At 41.2% G+C, this 19,808-nt stretch overlaps 1 protein-coding gene across 1 annotated transcript in view; it reads right to left on the bottom strand.

Annotated features, from left to right (window-relative positions):
• Positions 1 to 11,980: 11,980 nt before the first annotated feature.
• LOC134579437 (uncharacterized) overlaps positions 11,981 to 19,808 on the bottom strand; it is a 30,648-nt gene continuing 22,820 nt past the window's right edge. The window contains exon 2 of the mRNA XM_063438729.1: positions 11,981 to 14,714. Coding sequence (XP_063294799.1) covers positions 12,260 to 14,701 — 2,442 coding nt within the window. The 5' untranslated portion in view covers positions 14,702 to 14,714 and the 3' untranslated portion in view covers positions 11,981 to 12,259. The remainder of the gene's footprint in view (positions 14,715 to 19,808) is intronic.

The following is a 19,808-nucleotide window of genomic DNA, read 5'->3' as shown; positions in this document are numbered from 1 at the left end:
ACTCCAGTGAACCCACTCCTCCTCCAGCTCCTGTCTGTAAGTAATAGTGTGTGTGTGTGACTGTGTCTGTAAAACTGTCTTCCTGTAACTATGTTTGTGTGTGTGTGTCTGCATGCCTGTAACTGTGTTTGTGTGTGCGTGTCTGCATGCCTGTAACTGTGTTTGTGTGTGTGTGTGACTGCATGCCTGTAACACTGTGTGTGTGTGTGTGTGTGTCAGTGTGTGTGTGTGTTTGCATGCCTGTAACTGTGTTTGTGTGTGTGTGTGTGTCTGCATGCCTGTAACTGTGTTTGTGTGTGTGTGTGTGTGTCTGCATGCCTGTAACTGTGTTTGTGTGTGTGTGCGTGTCTGCATGCATGTAACTGTGTTTGTGTGTGTGTGTCTGCATGCCTGTAACTGTATGTGTGTGTGTGTCTGCATGCCTGTAACTGTGTATGTGTGTGTGTGACTGCATGCCTGTAACTGTGTTTGTGTGTGTGTGTGTGTGTGTGTCAGCATGCCTGTAACTGTGTTTGTGTGTGTGCGTGTCTGCATGCCTGTAACTGTATTTGTGTGTATGTGTCTGCATGCCTGTAACTGTGTTTGTATGTGACTGCATGCCTGTAACTGTGTGTGTCTGTCTGCCTGTAACTGTGTGTGTCTGTCTGCCTGTAACTGTGTATGTGTGTGTGTGACTGCATGCCTGTAACTGTGTGTGTGTGTGTGTGTGTGTGTGTGAGACTGTCTGCCTGTAACTGTGTATGTGTGTGTGTGTGACTGCATGCCTGTAACTGTGTGTGTGTGTGTGTCTGTCTGCCTGTAACTGTGTGTGTGTGTGTGTGTGTCTGTCTGCCTGCAACTGTGTATGTGTGTGTGTGTGTGCGTGTGTGTGTGTGCGACTGCATGCCTGTAACTGTGTGTGTGTGTGACTGCACGCCTGTAACTGTGTGTGTGTGACTGTCTGCCTGTAACTGTATATGTGTGTGTGTATGTGACTGCATGCCTGTAACTGTGTGTGTGTGTGTGTGTGTCTGCCTGTGACTGTGTGATGTTGACTGTAACTGTGTGTGTGACTGTAACTGTGTATGTGTCTCTCTGCCTGTGTGTGTGTGCCAAGCCCAGGATCCGCCCCAGGTGCCAAATACTCTAGGTACACCCCTGATAATAGCTCATATTCACACAAATTCAACGATACAAAGCAATTACAGTATAAATAACACAAGCAGAATACGGCAGCATACACACCTCAATTAAAAAAAAATAGGATCGGCACGCTACAGGACATCACAATCCTATATCGGCACAGTACTACTAAAAGGTTGCCTACCCCTGCTCTAGTGCTTTAATGGCTGCTTGATTTATTCTTGTCCTTTCCTCATTGTTAAATAAAGTCATTAGTAACTGCTGGCAATCCGCCCATGTCGGATTATGCGTCTGTACTATTGAGGTGAACAGATCAGTCATGGCTTGTGGTTTCTCAGTATACGAGGAATTATGGGTCTTCCAGTTTAAAAGATCGGTTGTGGTAAATGGGACATATACGAAGACTGGGTCAGCGTGTGCCATTTGACCTGCGGCATCGATATAAGCTGACCCGGGATTCAGACGAAGAGGCATCTGATAGTGCTTTAATTGTTGGGCACCAGTCAACTGTCGGGTTTGGATGGGGCTACGTAGAGAGGCGTCAGTCATGGGTTCCGGTCGGGGAGAGATAGGGTATGGGGATGTGGGAGGTTGGTTTTGGGAAAAGGTCGTAAATAAAACACTTCGAGCCGAGCTAGATGAAGCCTGACCGGAAGTCTGAAGTGGCGCCAAATCAGGATATTCGTTTTTAATGGGGGTGGGTTCTGGTTCCGGAAGGGGAGATTTAGTACGAGGGGGGGTGGATCCTGTACTGGAGGAGGAAGCGGAAGTGGATGAGGGTAATGAGGGGAGGGGTGCAGGGCTTCCTGCGTTTGCGTCACTTCTTCTTAACGGAAAGTAAGGGGGCGGCAAAGGGATCTCGGACTCAGGGGGCGTGTCCAAAATGGGCCTAACACCAGTCCTAGTGGACGAACAAGTCCTAGCTACCATGAGGCGACACTGCTCCTCGTGGCATGTCTGGAGCCATTTTGGCGAGTCATTTACGGCCTGTCTCCAACAGTCAATATAAGGAAACTGGCCGTAAAGTTCAGGCCTACCTGATACAGCCACGTGTAAGCGCTGTACCAGAGTTAGATCCAAACTGCCACGTGGCGGCCATGCCGCAACCAAAGTAGGCCACTCCCTAGTGCACAAAGTAACTAAACGCACAGGAGACATCTTAACCCCAAAATCACAAGTTTTGAATCCCTTTTTAAAATTCTTTACCATACAACCTAAGGGATCCGGAATCGTTGACTGCGACGCACCCATACTTAACAATGGAACGTCGTCGACCACGAATACTATACACGCGTACTATTCAACAGTCACACCCGTTTCCTCTGGCAACAGCACCACGTGGTACGGTTACCAAGTGAAACGTACACAATAACAATAAACACTCAGGGAATTCCCGTACACACACAGCTGTTACACCAGTCACTATATAATCAATATTATGCCCTTTGGCGTAACTATACAGTCACCCACGCTATAATTCTCTATATACGAATTACCCGTCTATAACACACCCCAGTAACATCGTCTTTTACAAATAGCGGTTACAGTACGGTTAGCATAGGTCAAAGCACAAGTTAAGGTCACAATACAATTATTAGTGGTTATGGTGTTAAAACATGCAATGAACGACAGTGATTAGTACTTATATACAGTGTCAGTAAATATACAGGGTTATGGTACCGTGCACTATAATACAGCAACACACTATTAACACTCTCGCTAGACGGCTGAGCTCGCGCTATCTAACAAGATATACACTTTACTAAAACAATCGTTAACACATTTACAATTCCCAACTAAACTATTGGCCAGTACCTTGAATGGACTACCTAAAACTATATACACCCGTTTTGGTTAGCCACACTGCCCAATCACCACATATATAGCGAGCTAGAGAACCGAATTTACACAGGCGCCTCTTAGTCGCACTATCAAAAGTCTAGTGGGTTCCAAATTTACACGCCTTCCCACTTAGCCCAGATAGGATGAGAACTAGCGAACCGAATTTACACAGGCGCCGCTTAGTCTCCCGGTCCCTCCGACCTAGCGAACGTAATATACACCCTAGAACGCTAGTCTAGACAAGACACCGGTGTCCGGCTAGGGCTATTTACACCAGAACCCCGCCTGACTAACCAAATCAAACGGTCTGACAAAAGAGCGTTCGATCGAGCGGTGCGCCTTCGCTCCTTCCCTCCGACAGAGGGGGCAGATACACAGATTCAAAACCCCTTTGGGCCTACCGCACAATCGGTATACCCCTAGTGGGTCCTGCCGTCTAAAACAGCAGTTGTCTTACCTCCTCGTTCCTGAACCTGAGTTCACACTCATCGACGGGGACACCCCAGCACTTCTCACGTAGAGGCCGATGATCTCCTGGACAACGGCCCATTGGCGCCGAGACGAAGGGAGGTCCACGCAGAAGTTCAGGGGTGCAGCCGTAGAGAACGTGGGCAAAGATAGACCGTCTCACGCCTCTGCCTCTCAGCTACCGTTGAACGATGAGCTTCCCGGCCAATGCACCAAATGATACCGGAGAAACTGACGGAAGCCAAGCACAGAGAGATGGACACAGGTTTCTTCAGGAAGGAAGAGATTCTTTATTGGATCACCGATCGGGACTCAGAGGGACTAATGTCACCAAAATACAGCAAGTTCTGAGCCCCGGACAATAGTGCAGGCTCCTTATATAGGCATATAACTCCTCCCATATTAAGCTCCACCCGCACATTCTCTTAACCAATCAACACAAATAAGAATTAACTTCCTGTTTGACCGCATGGCTTGTCCAGCACAATGGAGGAGGGGGAATACTATATCCTGTATTCTTGCACATGCTCCGTACACTACTGATCGTATGTTGCCTCGTGCAACCAACTGATCGATACGTCAGCATATGCACGTACACATGCCACGTGGTAATCTCGGCCTACTAAATTTATTTTTACCGAGATTCCACCACACTCTCACTGTGGAGTAAAAAAGTTATTTGAAGGACCACTATAGTGCCAGGAAAACATACTCGTTTTCATGGCACTATAGTGCCCTGAGGGTGCCCCCACCCTCAGGGACCCCCTCCCGCCGGGCTCTGGAGAGAGGACGAGGAGCTTTCCTCCTCCTCTCATCCTTCCTCGCGACGTCATCGGCTGAATGCGCATGCGCGCGCGCATTCAGCCGGTCGCATAGGAAAGCATTTATAATGCTTTCCTATGGACGCTGGCGTCTTCTCACTGTGATTTTCACAGTGAGAAGCACGCAAGCGCCTCTGGCGGCTGTCAATGAGACAGCTACTAGAGGCTCTGGAGGCTGGATAAACCCTCAGTATAAACATAGCAGTTTCTCTGAAACTGCTATGTTTATAAAAAAAAAGGGTTAATCCTAGAGGGACCTGGCACCCAGACCACTTCATTAAGCTGAAGTGGTCTGGGTGCCTAGAGTGGTCCTTCAACTTACCTTTTCTCCATCACCGAGGTATCCATGGCTGAGTTAAACAATCTTGATGATCTCAGCCAATCCAATGTTTTCCCACAGGAAAGCATTAGGAGTCTATTGTGCATACATGTCAAAACAAGCTGGTGAGGGCAGAGTTGCCCATGTCACCTACACAAGGATAATGTAAGATTGGCAATTTACCTTGTTACAATTGCATATTTTGCAATTCTTTTATTAAGGGATCTGTCTTCTATCACCCACATATGGGCAAAAAATATTTCATCAGGCAGTTTGTAACATGTACAACCACACATGTAATATACATTCTTAAATGTCCCTGTGGGTTGTTATATGTGGGACAAACCACTCAAATGAAAGATAGATTTTCCAAACACAAATCAACAAAAAGGACGGGTCTTTTAGAATTACCTATACCATCGCAGAAGCCCACGATAATGTTTCACAATTAAAGTTTCAGATTATTGAACATTATCAGGAAAATTTAAGATGTGGGGATAGACAAAATAAACTGTTACTGAGAGAAGCATTTTGGATTAAAGAACTAGATACTCTCAACCCTAAGGAATATCAGCTCATTGGCTAACTTAAATTAGTTTTTAATATATTTATTTTATTTTTAAATTTTAATATCTATAATATATTTTCCTTGCAGATTCTCTTCAATTTGGTGTGCTGGTGTTGGTGGTAGTTTTTAGACACACTTCACTTCTTTGACTCCCAGTTTTGCAGGCTTTGCATTGAATTTTGAATTTTTTTGTCTCTCGATAAGTAAGTAATAAATAATGTCTTCTGTCCAAATTAAGACTATAATAACTTTGGATCCAAATTATAAATCAATGTTTTCCTTTTTTTTTTTTTTAATAGATTTTGCACGTTTTTACTGGACACTGCACTTTGTTTGCATATTAAAAGATTGGTAATGAGCACTGTATCTTAGGGGATGCTCTAGTATGATGCACTTTAATTTAAATTGTGCACTTTGATATCAGTCCCGTATTTCATTAGACTGATTTAATTAATTATATATGCACTTTAAATTAAAATTGACACTTTTGATATCAGTCTTATAATTGATTTGACTGATTTAATTACACATGCAATTTAAAGAAGATTTATGCACTTTGATCATTACCATATATTAAGGGGTCGGTTTAATTTTTTCTATATGTAGAGTTATGTGATGTCTATGATATGCACTTTATTGGATTTCATAGGTATTATTTTAACAACAAATATATTACTCTCTTTTGATTTTTGTTTTAATGTATAAGAAAGGAGACTTACTTGTTGTTAATATTGTATTATCATTTATTTTATATTTCATTCCAATGCATTTTTATCTGGGAATATATGATCATTTTATAAAATAGTGACATGTGAAGAAGACGCTCAGCCAATGCAAGATGCTATTAACCGCTAGTTTAATTATTCACATTAGAGCCGCTTTTGATATTTGCTGGTGATTGCATGCACGTGATGTCTGTGATCTGCGATCTGTGAGCATAGGGGTAACGGTGCATCGAAACCATCAAGTGTGGGCTACGTAGACGTAGTGCCTGTAAGGATTACAGTATGATCCAGCACATGGAATTGTGTAACACAGAGGACTAATAGGTAACGTATACCGGACCTTAGAATGGCCAGACTAACGTACCAAAGAATAGTCAGGAACAGCCGAGGTCAAGGGACACAGAAAGAGACACAACGATAAGGAAAAGCCAGGGGTCAGGGATGCCAGAAAACAGGGAAGTCAAAATCAATGCAAAAGTCAAATAACCAGGAAAAACAGAATCAATAACGTGCTCTCGGACAACCACAAGGGAAACCACGACAAGGCACAGAGCAAGAGGAGAACTGGGCCTAAATTCCCCGCATGGGTATCTGATTGGTTGTAACCAGGCTTTGACCCCAAAGGCAGTTACCAGGTTCCTATTTGCATGATTGCTGCTCAGCACAAACCCTCCTGTGGATTGATTGCTGCTCGGTACTTTTCCTGTCAGGACAGTAATTTTGCTCAGCACAACTTTTCCTGTCAGAACACTAAATGCCATTGATCACATTTTTATGTGCGTAATACGTGACAGTGCAGCACTTGTGCAGATGGGTTCGTTCCGGCGGGGAATTCCTTTTGTGAGTCTCTTCAACGGTTAGTTAGTATTTTTGCTTATTTACTTGCCATTTGAATTTTATTCGGCAATCTCACATTGGATATGAGGTCTTCAACACAGCTGTCACTGATTTTTTGATTTAAGAAGAGTTAATTACACTAATTACCTCTTTAATTGCACAGATTATTGTGTTATTGAATTATGTGTGGTATGTGTATTTGATAGCTTGACAAAGACCGTGTATGTCAAAATGTTCTGTTACATTGAGCTTCAATAAATTTGCCATTTCTGAGCCTTGGAGTGCCTAAACCGTTTTGTACTTCACGATTACTACTTTTTCATCTCAAACTCACTCACACTACTTGCACTTACAGAGACCTGGCTATCCCCCTCCTCCTGCCTCTATGTTTTGGTGGTATACAATTCTCTAACTCTCCCAGACTCGACTGTAAAGGAGGGGGTGTAGGCATCCTTCTTTCCCCTCAATGTACCTTTCAACCAATCATAAATCTCCCTGCCCTATCCTTTTCTTCTTTTGAAGTTCACACTGTCTGCCTTTTTAAACCCACTCCCATTAGAATTGCTATCATCATGCAAAATCTTGTGGTCCCCACTCTATCTGAATACTCCTTGACCTTTCTGCGGCTTTTGTCATTGTTGATCATCAACAGCTTCTTCTCACCCTCTGCAATATCGGTCTACAAGATATTCCTCTATCCTGGTGCTCCTCCTACCGCTCCCAGCACTCTTTCAGTGTTTCTTTATCTGGCTCTGCTTCTTCTCCCCAACTCCTCTCTGTTGGTGTTGGTAACGGATCGACGGGCACCCTGACTGGGTACCTCCATTGAAGGATGCTCCTAGCGCTTCCTGAAGACTCCAAGCACTGCAGCAGACACCACTACCACCGAACCGGAGAAGCATACGAATGCTCTCAAGCATATGAATGCTGTAAACGGCTGAACAGGAAAAGCATACAATCAGCTTACACTCCTGGCAATCAGCATACAATCCAATTCCCCCAATAACGAGATGACACTTTGTTTTGAGGTCAAGCAGAACTGACTGTACTGGCAAATACAGCCTCTTTTATTCACAATCCACAAACATAGTACTACCCACAGGGTTTTTGAAAACAACCAATAAACACATACGATACACTCAGACACTCCCACACAAAATCCTCCCCTCTGCCTGTGATACAATTACCTTACACAATGGGTAATGTAATTAGGAGAGGCAGAGAATTACAGTTTGTCCACATTATTCATAACTTTGAAAGTATGCATCACATTCACATTTTCCGAATCAGCATACTCCAAATACAAACATATGTCAAAATCATCCAAATTGGTCCATTGATTCAAACGATAGATCGAAGTACTTTGTGACCAAATGAAGCATGGCTTTTCTGCCCAAAACCAGTTCCACAGAGTCTTCTATCCTGGAGATAATTGAGAAGTAATCCAATTATCTCCAAGGACAGAGGCAAAACTCCATTAAGCACATGGCAGTAAAAAGACAGTAAAATACAATAAAATACACAAGGTTACATTTATTACATAAAATACAGGCATGCAACATATCCCCAGATAGCTTAGGTCTGAGCGCACATTATTACTGAATGGCGATCAGACCACACACATACAGTTCAATTACCATGGAGCCAAAGTCTTTTATTACATGAATAGGCTCCATGGCATAGCTATCTGGGTTAAATGAGTTTATTCAGTAAATCCGAGAATCTACCGAACGCCAGGGCAGAAATACATGAATAGACCTTTCTGCATAGGAAAAGAAAGTATTTAAATGCCGGTCCATAGTCAAAAGGCAGCAGGCAGGCAACCAGGCTCCTCCAGTGCACAGTGGCGAGGTTGGTTCCGCCACAGTGTCCCCCAAGGTTCAGTCCTTGGTCCCCTACTGTTCTCCATCTATACTGCCTCCCTTGGTAAACTCATTTGGCTTCCCATATAATTTCTATGCAGATGACACGCAAATCTATCTGTCCTCTCCTGAACTCTCCCGTCACTTTTGACTAGCATCTCTGACAGCCTTCTATTTATAACTGGATGGCTGCCCACTTCCTTAAACTCAACTTGACTAAAACTGAAATTCTGGTCTTTCCTCCCTCAAGTGTTGCTACTCCTGTGTCTGTCTCCCTCCAAGTCCACGGTGCTAACATCAGCTCCACCACGCATGCTCGCTGCCTAGGTGTTCTCTTTAAATCCGACCTCTCCTTCTCACCTCATGTTCAGTCTATCGCCAAATCCTGCTGCTTCCATCTCAAAAACATTGCGCGCCTCCGACCCTGCTTAACTCCAGATGCGACTAAGATGCTGGTCCATCCCACTGTCCTGTCTCGCCTTGACAACTGTAATCCGCTTCTCAGTGGTCTTACATGCTCCCAACTTGCACCGTCACAGTCCATAATGAATGCGGCGAGAGGCTCATCTTCCTGTCTGCCAGCACCACCCACGCCTCACCCTTCTGTCAGTCCCTACATTGGCTTCCTGTAAGATATAGTGCTAAATTTAAAATTCTGGTTTTTGTTTTCAAATTTATACATAATGCTGCTCCCAACTATCTATCCTTCCTAATACACAAGTATGTCCCATCTGGGAACTTACACTCTGCTGAAGACTTACGTCTATCTTCTGTCCGTGCTCCCACCTCTGATGATCGCCTTCAAGACTTCTTGAGGGCTGCAACGTTCCTGTGGAACTCACTTCCCTCCTCTGCTAGATGCGTACCCAGTCTCCACTCCTTAAAAAAAATTATTAAAAACCCACTTCTTGATAAAAGCGTATCAATTAAATTGTTAATAGGTCCCGACTGATTCCTCTCTTGAAACGGTCATTAGTCTAATACTGTCCTTACCTTTTGTGTCACTTTACCCCACTCCCTCTAGCATGTAAGTTCATTGAGCAGGGTCCTCAACCCCTCTCTTCCTGTGTGTCCAACTTGTCTGGTTACAACTACATGTTTGTTTGTCCACCTACTGTAAAGCGCTGTGGTATTTGTTGGCGCTATATAATTAATAACATAATAATAATTAGCTATATACAATAAGACAGTATAACTGATAAAACACGTCAAAGAGATACTTTAGAGATACTTTATAGTGGAAAACGAGACTCAAGTCTCACAAAATCTTTTGTAGTTTGACAGTTAGCTTGATTGATGACCATAGCGAAAAGACATTTGTGATGTCAATTGCATCACGAAATTCAGTTAACCCAGTGGTAGCTGGTATTCGTAATAAGAAATTATTGTGATGCTATAACGCCATCTACTGATCAATGTCTATAAGACAATCAGTAGAAGAATGTACAGTGACGTAAACAAACTAAAGATAAGAAATTCTTTAAAAATTGGGAATTATGTATGATTTACTGGTAATTTGCCAAGTTTAGTATATTAAGCTATTATCCAGAGATATTGACCTATCTTAATTTAGGGATAGTTAATCTTTAATCAGAAAAGTTAATTGTCTGCAGTGTTGAAAACTTGGTTAAAAAATATTCTTTTGGCACCAGCATGGCTTCGCCTGACATATACTTGGTATAACCCACTTGATGTTTTGCCTATGGTTAGCTATTTTACTATAAATACGCCATTCTTGTTAATAATCTTACTGAATGTTTAAGTAATATAAAATGAGGCGGTCCTACATAGGAGATGTTGTACTGTGTTACCGCTAAGCCTGTGTATTTTGACTTTATCCAGCTTTCAGATGCCATAGCCTAGTACTAGCCTGTATTTAAATAATCTGCAACTGAATAACCGCCTGACGTAACCTTACTATTCTTAACATAATGAGGCTAGCAATTATGATGAGATGATATGCACTGCATTGTATTACTCCCGATTTGTATGAAACTTTATTGTCTCCCTTCTTACATTCTGTACCCACAAACTTTTATGCCTCAATAAAAAAAGATTTAAAAAAAATTAAAAATATTCTTTTGGTCACTGGATGGAAAATAAATTAATGGCTATTTGTGTGAGAAACATTGTATCTTTTTGTTACAATATATAAAATAGTGTTTAGCCTGTGAGCATTGTAGTCAGCAGTGAGTGAGTTAATTTAATTAATTTTTGCTATTAATACAAATTATTAAATTTTTGATAATTTTTATAAAATATTATTTTTAATATTTATTACCACATAAATATCCTCACAATGCTTACACACCATAACTAAGCTGTAGTGGTTCTGGTGACTATAGTGTCCCTTTCAGTTTAATTTTTCAGTTTTTATTTAAATAAAAAATATTTACTTTACAAAAGTTATATAATATAGATACATGGTATATTATATTTAATATATATATACACACACATATATATTTTTTATGAGTTAATGAGTAAACTTAAACCAATCGCTCAAAGCATAAACAAACACACTGTAAATATGTCCAAAAAATACCTTTATTTATATAATTATAATGAAAAAAAAAATGTGTCAGTATAGAATGTGCTCCCAAAAAGGGAGCCTGCTGCAGACAATCTTAGGTCAAAACAGCATACATTCAAATACAATACAGAGAAAACAAAAACCTTAATACAAAATGGGACAATACAACCAAACACTAAACACAGATGGTAAGAAAATATCAAATAATACCTAAAAGAACAACAACCCCAAATGTTTCAGCAAAATAAAAGGAATAGACAAGCTATTTAGTTTGTTTTGTAATTCGGAGTTTAAAAATCCCAATCATCTAGTAGCCAGTTGCAAAAAAAAATTATTAAAAAAAGGGGGGGGGAAAAAAAAAAAAAAAAAAAAAAAAAGTACTTGTAACCCTTTTAAAAGTATAACAAAGGTATAATACTTCCATTATGGTCTCACACACCATTCCGTATGAGGGCATGTATACTAAACTGTGAGCATCCACTATAATTATAACCTTGCTATTGCTGCCTAGTCTATAAGAAATTCTCCATCCCATGGGAGAAAAAAACAAACAAACTGAGGGAACTTGTCACAGGTTAGCAGGACTAAAACTGAGTTAAAGAATTACTTTTAAATTCTACAATTTTGGCTTCCAATTTAAAATCAGATTTTTATTAGTAAAAATAAGTGTCCAGTACATATTCAATAACTGATTTTCTGAAAAACAATGGACTATATTGAAAAAGGAAATTATATAAACAATCACAGTAAACAATATTAATCACAGGCATATATGGAACAATATGATTTTGGGGAGAACAAAGACAGGTTTGGCTTAGGACAGTTTTAAAAAAAAAAATCTATTTCAGTTATGGCTAATTATCTTTCAACTGCATTTGTTTGGTCATTAACTTCGGAACGGAATTAACTGTAGCGATCTACCAAAATCAGATTTTTGATTTGCAGGATTCTTTATTGGAATCTGAATTAATGCGAATCAAATTTGAATAAATAAATGCCTAAAAATTGCAATCTGACACTAGCTCAATCAAAATTGTTAGCCTATTTAGTAGAATTTGGATTTCACTTGGCAAGGTTTCTCATTTATTCAGTGAATAACACTGATACTCAGACAACTGTCCAAATCGCAGATTACAATCTACAACCTTTCTGACCGAAATCATCATACATGGTTTTCGGCGGATTCCCTGGTTGACAAGCACAGTTTTGATGCTATATTTCGTTGGAGTAGACGTCTCCTAGACTTCCAGTTTGCTTCAAGGTCTCCTGAAGCAAGTCTTATAACATCTGAAACCATTGGATAAATATGAGCAATTGACAGATCGTAATTTTGTTTTGTTTTCGTTCTTTTGGAGTAGTAAGGTCTGTAACGTAAATCACTCACTTGCCTGGTGCCTTTTTGAGCTCTCTGGACAGTAGCTTGCCTCTGATCTACATTGGCGTTGTAGGACAGTACTGCCAACTGTGTCCTAGCTACCAATCCATCCATTGAGAAATGTACTTGTTTGGGGCGATATTTTTGAACATAGCTGTGGAAAACCTCTAGATTTCCCGTATGGCAGAAGTCTGCCATGTGTGTCAAATCTTTCTGAAGTATAGGATCAGTGACAAAGCTCTCCAGTTTTGAGTAAGCCATTCCATTTTTATTTAGCCATTTTCTTTTACTTACATCAGAGTCAGTAAGTTGTCTATGGTCACATTGATGATATTGACTTCCAGAGAGACATTCATGCTCATTAATAACATGATGCAAAACTGTATTCCACTTCTCTCGCAGCAATTCTGGATTTCCTCTGCAGGTTGAACATGCTGTCCACATGTGATTAATTATTGATTTTTTCCATGGAGCAAGATCTCTGTATATTCTTTGTTTTGATATACGTGATAGTTTTCTGCGAAGCTTCTTACAATAATGCAATACATCAAACTGATGGTTGATTTTCTTGTATTTCTCTTGCAATATCTTTTGAATGCTTAATTGTTTATCGGTGACAAGGATGGCAATAAGCAATTTTTCAGCCAAAGTATGATCCATGCACATAGTGAATGCGGTCGATGCCATCGCCACTGAGGAGCTTTTTTCACTTACTTGGATGGTATTGCTCTCAATTATTTTTTGTGTGGTTTCTTCACGAAGTGCATAAGTGCAGGACTTAGCTTTAAATCCAGGGCTGTCATATTGCAGATCTCCTCTCAGGCATAACACTTGCCCCTTCAGACTTTTAATAATAAGCCTTCTCTCCTTTTTGTAGTGCATATCTACAGTGGGAAACAAAAGTTTATTTTGGAACATATAATGTAGGGATTGTGAGATAAAAGGCACACCAAATATGTCAAAAAGTTCACTGGCTTTTGAAAAATTTGATCCACTAAATAGTATTGAGGCACTTGCCAATATATTCCCAACTGGCTGCTTGTCAATCATTGGCTGGCTTTTCCAGTACACGCAACGATGATTACTTTCACAAACTGTGTACACAGTAACCAAAGTACCAGTAATCACAATCTCTCTGTGAGTAATCGGAGAAGTACAAGGAACAGCAAAAGTGCAACTTTGAACTGCCTGTAAAAGTTTATTCAGACAGGACTCAAAAACAATAAACTTTCTCTCTGACACATAATCTTCTGGTGTGGGCTCCGCTAAGTATGAAAATTCACCAATGTCTGTAGACTCATCTTCTGAACTGAAGTCTGGATCACAGAATTCAGCTGCACTCATAGTAGACTCCATTTCAGATTCTCTATGGATCGATGATATTTGTGAATTCGGAGTACAAACCATATCTTCTTCTACTTCTGGTGCTTGTAATATTGTTGAAGGAGGATGTGTGTCCATCTCCTCTATAATGTTTTTTTCAGGGTTATTCAACTGTTGGTCTCCAGATTGTTTTTGTTTTAATACCCGTTTGCGTTTACTATGAACTGCTTCCACAGGTTCTTCATAGACACCAGTCCATGTATAGACATCACGTTTGCTACATAAATCAATGGTTGAGGTTCCAGTATGTCTTTTTAAATAAAAACTTTCTGTTTGACTCAAAGTATTCTTCCGTCCATAGTACTGTGTTGTAGAAATGCATTTATTAGAAGTTAGAACAGGGAAAGTGTTTGTCCCGATGCTACATAATCTTTTTGCAGGCGGTAATATATAAGATTGGCCTGAGACATAGTTATGATCATATATAATAAAAGCACTATTGGCTGTGGCAGCACTCTGGGTGGATGCAACATCTGATGAATAGGTAGGTTCACCCACTTCAATAGGTGAAATGCTTTTTTGTCCAGTTGATGGCAAATCATGAACAACAGATAAAACATGTTGCTTTGGAAAAATGGTAGGTACAGCATCATTTTTCAAGAATTTTCTTTTTCCTGTTTCGTAAAACATCTCCGGTACAAAATGGTCTGAGCATATTCGTAAATAGGTTGCTTTTTTCTGCTGCATGATATGCTGAATGACACTTTCAATATTCTCAAAATGGTCCCCAGTAGCCAAGAGCCATGCTTTAATTTTGTCAGGCGTATTTGGAAAGCCATGCAAAGAGCTTCCCTGAACATTTTTTACGTGACTGTTTTTGCAGCCATTAACCAGACACCTAGTCATTTTGTGAAAAAATCTGTAAAAAATAAATAAATAAAAAAATTCATAAATAATAATACTATAAACATATACATATTTTTACAATTACATTTTAGAAAGACTAAATGTGCAATATCACAATCAATGACTGATATATTTTTTTAAATAAAAATAAAAAAATCCATAATAATAAAATAAATCCAAATACTTAACGTTTACTTCCAGTGAAACCATTCTTAAAGGGACACTATGGTCATAAAAACAATTTAAGCTTAATTAGCCAGTTTGGATGTATAGATTATGACAATCCAAGCTCACTGCTCAATTCTCTGCCATTTAGTGGTTTCATTTAATATAAATTTTGTTTCTGTTTATACAACCCTAGCCACACCTCCCCTGGCCGTGACTCACACAGCCTCCATAAAATGTGTTTACTTTTCAAATAAATATTAACCCCTTAGTGACCACAGACGTACAGGGTACGTCAGCCAAAAAACGGTTGTTAACAACCGCTGACGTACCCTGTATGTCCACGGCCAAAATGAGCGCTGGAAGCGATCATAATCGCTTCCAGCCTCTCTAAGGGCATTACATTGTACAGCGGTACGGAATCTGATGACGCTATATAAATAATAAAAAAATAATAATTACACGATGCCTCGATATCGAGGCATTCTGTAATACCCCTCCACATTGCTGGGCACCCGAGTGATCGCTCCCCCCGAAGCGATAATTTCCGGGTTGCCGCACATGGTGCACAGCAATGAAGAGCAGTGCATCGCAAGCCTTCAGGCAGGCTTCCGATGCTTTGCCTGTACCGAGTGCCGAAGGGGTCGAGGCACTCAGTAATAGTAAAATAAAAAAAAATAAAAAAAATAAAATAAAATAAATTAACTCTCTACCCTCCTTCCCTCTCCCTCCACATGAACTTACCGATCTAATAGAGCGGTGACATGGCCACAATAGGTGTCCACAGTGCTGCCAGCAGGGGGACTCTCTGAACTGACAAGCAATCCCCCTGCTGGTGAAAAAGTAAAAATAAAGTTAAGTAAAAAAAAATTAAATAAATTAAAAATATATATACCGTATATACTCGAGTATAAGCCGACCCGAATATAAGCCGAGGCCCCTAATTTTACCCCAAAAAACTGGGAAAACTTATTGACTCGAGTATAAGACTAGGGTGGGAAATGCAGCAGCTACTGGTAAATTTCTAAATAAAATTAGATCCTAAAAAAATTATATTAATTGAATATTTATTTACAGTGTGTGTATATAATGAATGCAGTGTGTGTATATAATGAATGCAGTGTGTGTGTATGAGTGCAGTGTGTGTGTATGAGTGCAGTGTGTGTGTGTATGAGTGCAGTGTGTGTGTATGAGTGCAGTGTGTGTGTATGAGTGCAGTGTGTGTGTATGAGTGCAGTGTGTGTATGAGTGCAGTGTGTGTATGAGTGCAGTGTGTGTATGAGTGCAGTGTGTGATGGAGAGCATTTTTTTTATTATTATTTAATTACTATTCTTTTAATATTGTTTTTTTTCTGATATTATTTTTTGTATTTTATTATCATTTTTTTTTTCGTCCCCCCTCCCTGCTTGTTAGCTGGCCAGGGAGGGGGCTCTCACTCCCTGGTGGTCCAGTGGATGGGCTGTAGGAGGGAGGCTACCCCGAATGGCCCCCATGTATGCAAATTCGTATATGTACCAATTTGAGAAGGAACACATCTTCAAAAAATATTCGGGGTACATCTTGAAGTATTTTCGGTACATAGATGACATACTGATTTTGTGAAATGGAACCACAGATGAAGCATTAAAGCTAGTTGAAGACATTAACGGGTCAGAAACTCCTATTCATGTGACATCGTATGACAATAGTGTTGTATTACAATGCGGTAAGATTAGTTGTGGTTGCAATAATGTGACTGCAGAACTTAAAGATATCGCAGCAATAAAAGTAAACTACGGAGAACGTATCAATTTGCTGACATTTGCAGTTGATAATGTGAACGTATTGCATTAATATATGACATACAAAAATATTACCATAGGTTATTGCGTGTATGAGGGGTGAACGCTATTACATTTAACTTAAGAATAACGGTACCTCATTGTGGTTGTGCGTACAGTAACCAAAAGAGTAAGATATGCATCACTAACAGTGGTAACTTCAGGTACTGGCAGAAATACTCATTTAAATACACAAAAATTATATGAGTGCATACAATGTAGGTTTAGCGAAAAACGGGAAGAAAGTCCTATTACTAGGACTCAATACTGCGTAAGATGTCATACAGGTTGAATGCCAAGTTAACATTGGTATGTCTAAATAAAAAGTGTAACACAAACATTGAGCCTTTAATGTGCGGGAAAGCAAGTACAGAGCATAAGTAGCTCGTGTGGTAGTTAATATCTGTGAGCCAGTGATCGCTTGTGATTTATCGTGTGCCAGAAGCGGTGTCATCGACTAGGCTGTATAATCTACCCTATTCTGTTGCTGGGGTTGTGGATCTACGGCTCGAACGGTGTCAGGTTTGTAGCGGTGCATATCTCCCGCAAAAGATCGGTACAGTTATAATGCGATTGACTAAAAATAAAAAGAAAGGGAAAAGGGAGAAAAAAAAGGGGGGGGCACCGAGAATGAGGGGGGCCTGAGGGATAGGGCCCAACGTGAAGATCCCTAGCCGAGTCCTCTCATGGACTCCAGGGATCTTGGCCATGCACGTGCGGCCAGGTTGTATATGAAAATTAAAAATAAATAAATAATATTGTGGGGGGGATAATTACGGGAGGATAACTGACTGTCTGAGGTGGAAGCTATCACTGCATAAGAATGTGTCTCGTGCCTCCCCTCATGCCTCTGTTCCCAGATGAGACTTAAATGTAGCATAGAGCCTCTATATGGCCATACTCGATGCATCAATAACTAGCACCCGGGGGTACCAACATATGCAGTGTCGCCCGACATCAGGTAAAGCCCCCACCATGAGCGTCTCGGCACAGCAGCCACTCAAGGTACCCCCCAGTCCATGAGACCCCTCCCCTCTCCTAGAGTCCACCAACTGAACGGCCTCTGCACCTCCACTGTCCCGGCAGAGTCTCGGTGTTTCAGATAGGGCGCCTCCATGAGCCCCCTCTATTGCCGACCAGCCCTCCGAAGCATGGACCACACGACCCCGCGGCCACCGGTCCGCCGCAGGCCCCGAAAGTCCAGCCCGGCTCACAGCAACGGGGAGCAGTACCCTCCAGATAACCTAGAGGTAGAGGTCACTGCTGTCAAACCCGAGACAGCCTGGTTCTCCTGGCGCCACCGCTGCCTGCAGTGCCCCGAGGCACCTGAGTGATGCATGGGCAGTTTCTTACGTAAGTATGTTGAGTCATCTCATCCGTTCCCTGGTAAGGCAAGAAGGGAGTGTTCACGGTGAGCGCGCTGCCTCTCGGTTCGCGGTTGGGGACATAGGGGCAAAGCTGTATCCAACGTCCAGCAAATGCAGGCTGAGAACTATAAACTCATAAGTGGAAACTTGCAATTCAGAACCAGTAAACAGGTGACCGGGATCGCCGGCGACCGGGTAAGTAGGAAGAACCGGAGGGCGTACTATTAAGCCCTGCGGCGTTAAGAGCCGCTTAGAATAGGGCGTAATAGTACGCCCTCCGGTTTTAAGGGGTTAATTAACTGAACTCAAAGATCTAAGACTTTCTTTTTTTTTATTCTTTATTTTTCACACAATAGGTATAGCAAGTACAGTACAAATACCAGGCTTGCGCAGAAACCAAGATTTAAAAGAGCATTCTTACATATACAACATGTATCATGAGCACACATGACAAGCCTCCTTTAGATCCCTTTGTGCCTTGCCTCCCATCGATGGTTTTGTGTTTAATCCAGGCAATGTAGCTCAATAAGGAGCCCTAACTCTACACTAACCATTTTCATCTTTAGGCATCCTCGTTTCTCCGACTGCGTTATCGTGCCTGGTTATTGACAAATTAAAAATAAGAAAAGATAAGAGAAAAAAACACAAAAAAGAAGAAGAACCTTACCCCTATACCAGGGGGTGAGAACAGGCCTAAGCAAAGAGGGTTAAAGAGATGTGAGATAAGGAGCTATACAAGAGAAGAGGAGAAAAGTTAAAAAGAAGAGGGAGAAGTAAGGGAGAGAAGAGAAGTAATCTGAGAGAATGGGGGGGGGGGGTGCGGGTGGGCTAGCGAGGCCATCAGAGTCTAGGTCGCCACGGGGTCTCTGCATCGTTTGTCCCCAGCTTTTACAACTCACCGATCCCTTTCAGTCACCGCTGGAGCCCACTAAACTATTGTCCCATGGTTCCCATATCCTTTGGAAAGTCACGGTTGTCCCCTTTAATCTTGCAGTCAGGTCGTCCATGATTTTGCATTCTCTTATCCTGGATATCACCCCTCGGAATTCCGGTCCCCCAGGTGAGAGCCATGCCGTTGCTATTGCTCTGCGCGCGCTTAAAGTTATCGTGCGTACCAGTTTCTGCTCTTTTTTTGTCCATCCCTCAATAGATCTGTTTAACAGGTAGATTCTAGGAAGACTTTTTCTATGTAAACAAAAGGCCTATTTCTCTCAAATATTGTTCACAAATCTGTCTAAATCTGTGTTAGTGAGCACTTCTCCTTTGTCGAGATAATTCATCCACCTCACAGGTGTGGCATATCAAGATGCTGATTAGACAGCGTGATTATTGCACAGGTGTGCCTTAGGCTGGCCACAATAAAAGGCCACTCTAAGATGTGCAGTTTTACTGTGTTGGGGTGCTCAGGGGAGTCCGAAAACCAGTCAGTAACTGGTGTGATCACCATTTGCCTCATGCAGTGCAACACATTTACTTCGCATAGAGTGGATCAGGATTTTGATTGTGGCCTGTGGAATGTTGGTCCACTCCTCTTCAATGGCTGTGCAAAGTTGCATCTCCTCATCCAGATGCATTAAATGAATGAATCTCTATGAGGAACATTCAGCGCCTCCATGCAGAGCACGCGGTGTAGCAGTTACCCAGGACTCTAGTGGCCTCCCTGATATATTATATAAATAATGCAGTAATAATTGTATTCCTGAATTTGTTATTTATATATTTCTACCTTGTCCACTTTATATTGATACATGTGA

The sequence above is a fragment of the Pelobates fuscus genome, chromosome 12 (genome assembly GCF_036172605.1).
Source record: "Pelobates fuscus isolate aPelFus1 chromosome 12, aPelFus1.pri, whole genome shotgun sequence".
Classification (NCBI taxonomy): Eukaryota; Metazoa; Chordata; class Amphibia; order Anura; family Pelobatidae; genus Pelobates; species Pelobates fuscus.
Note: the sequence above shows the minus strand (reverse complement) of the source record. Positions and strands in the feature narration are given on the sequence as shown.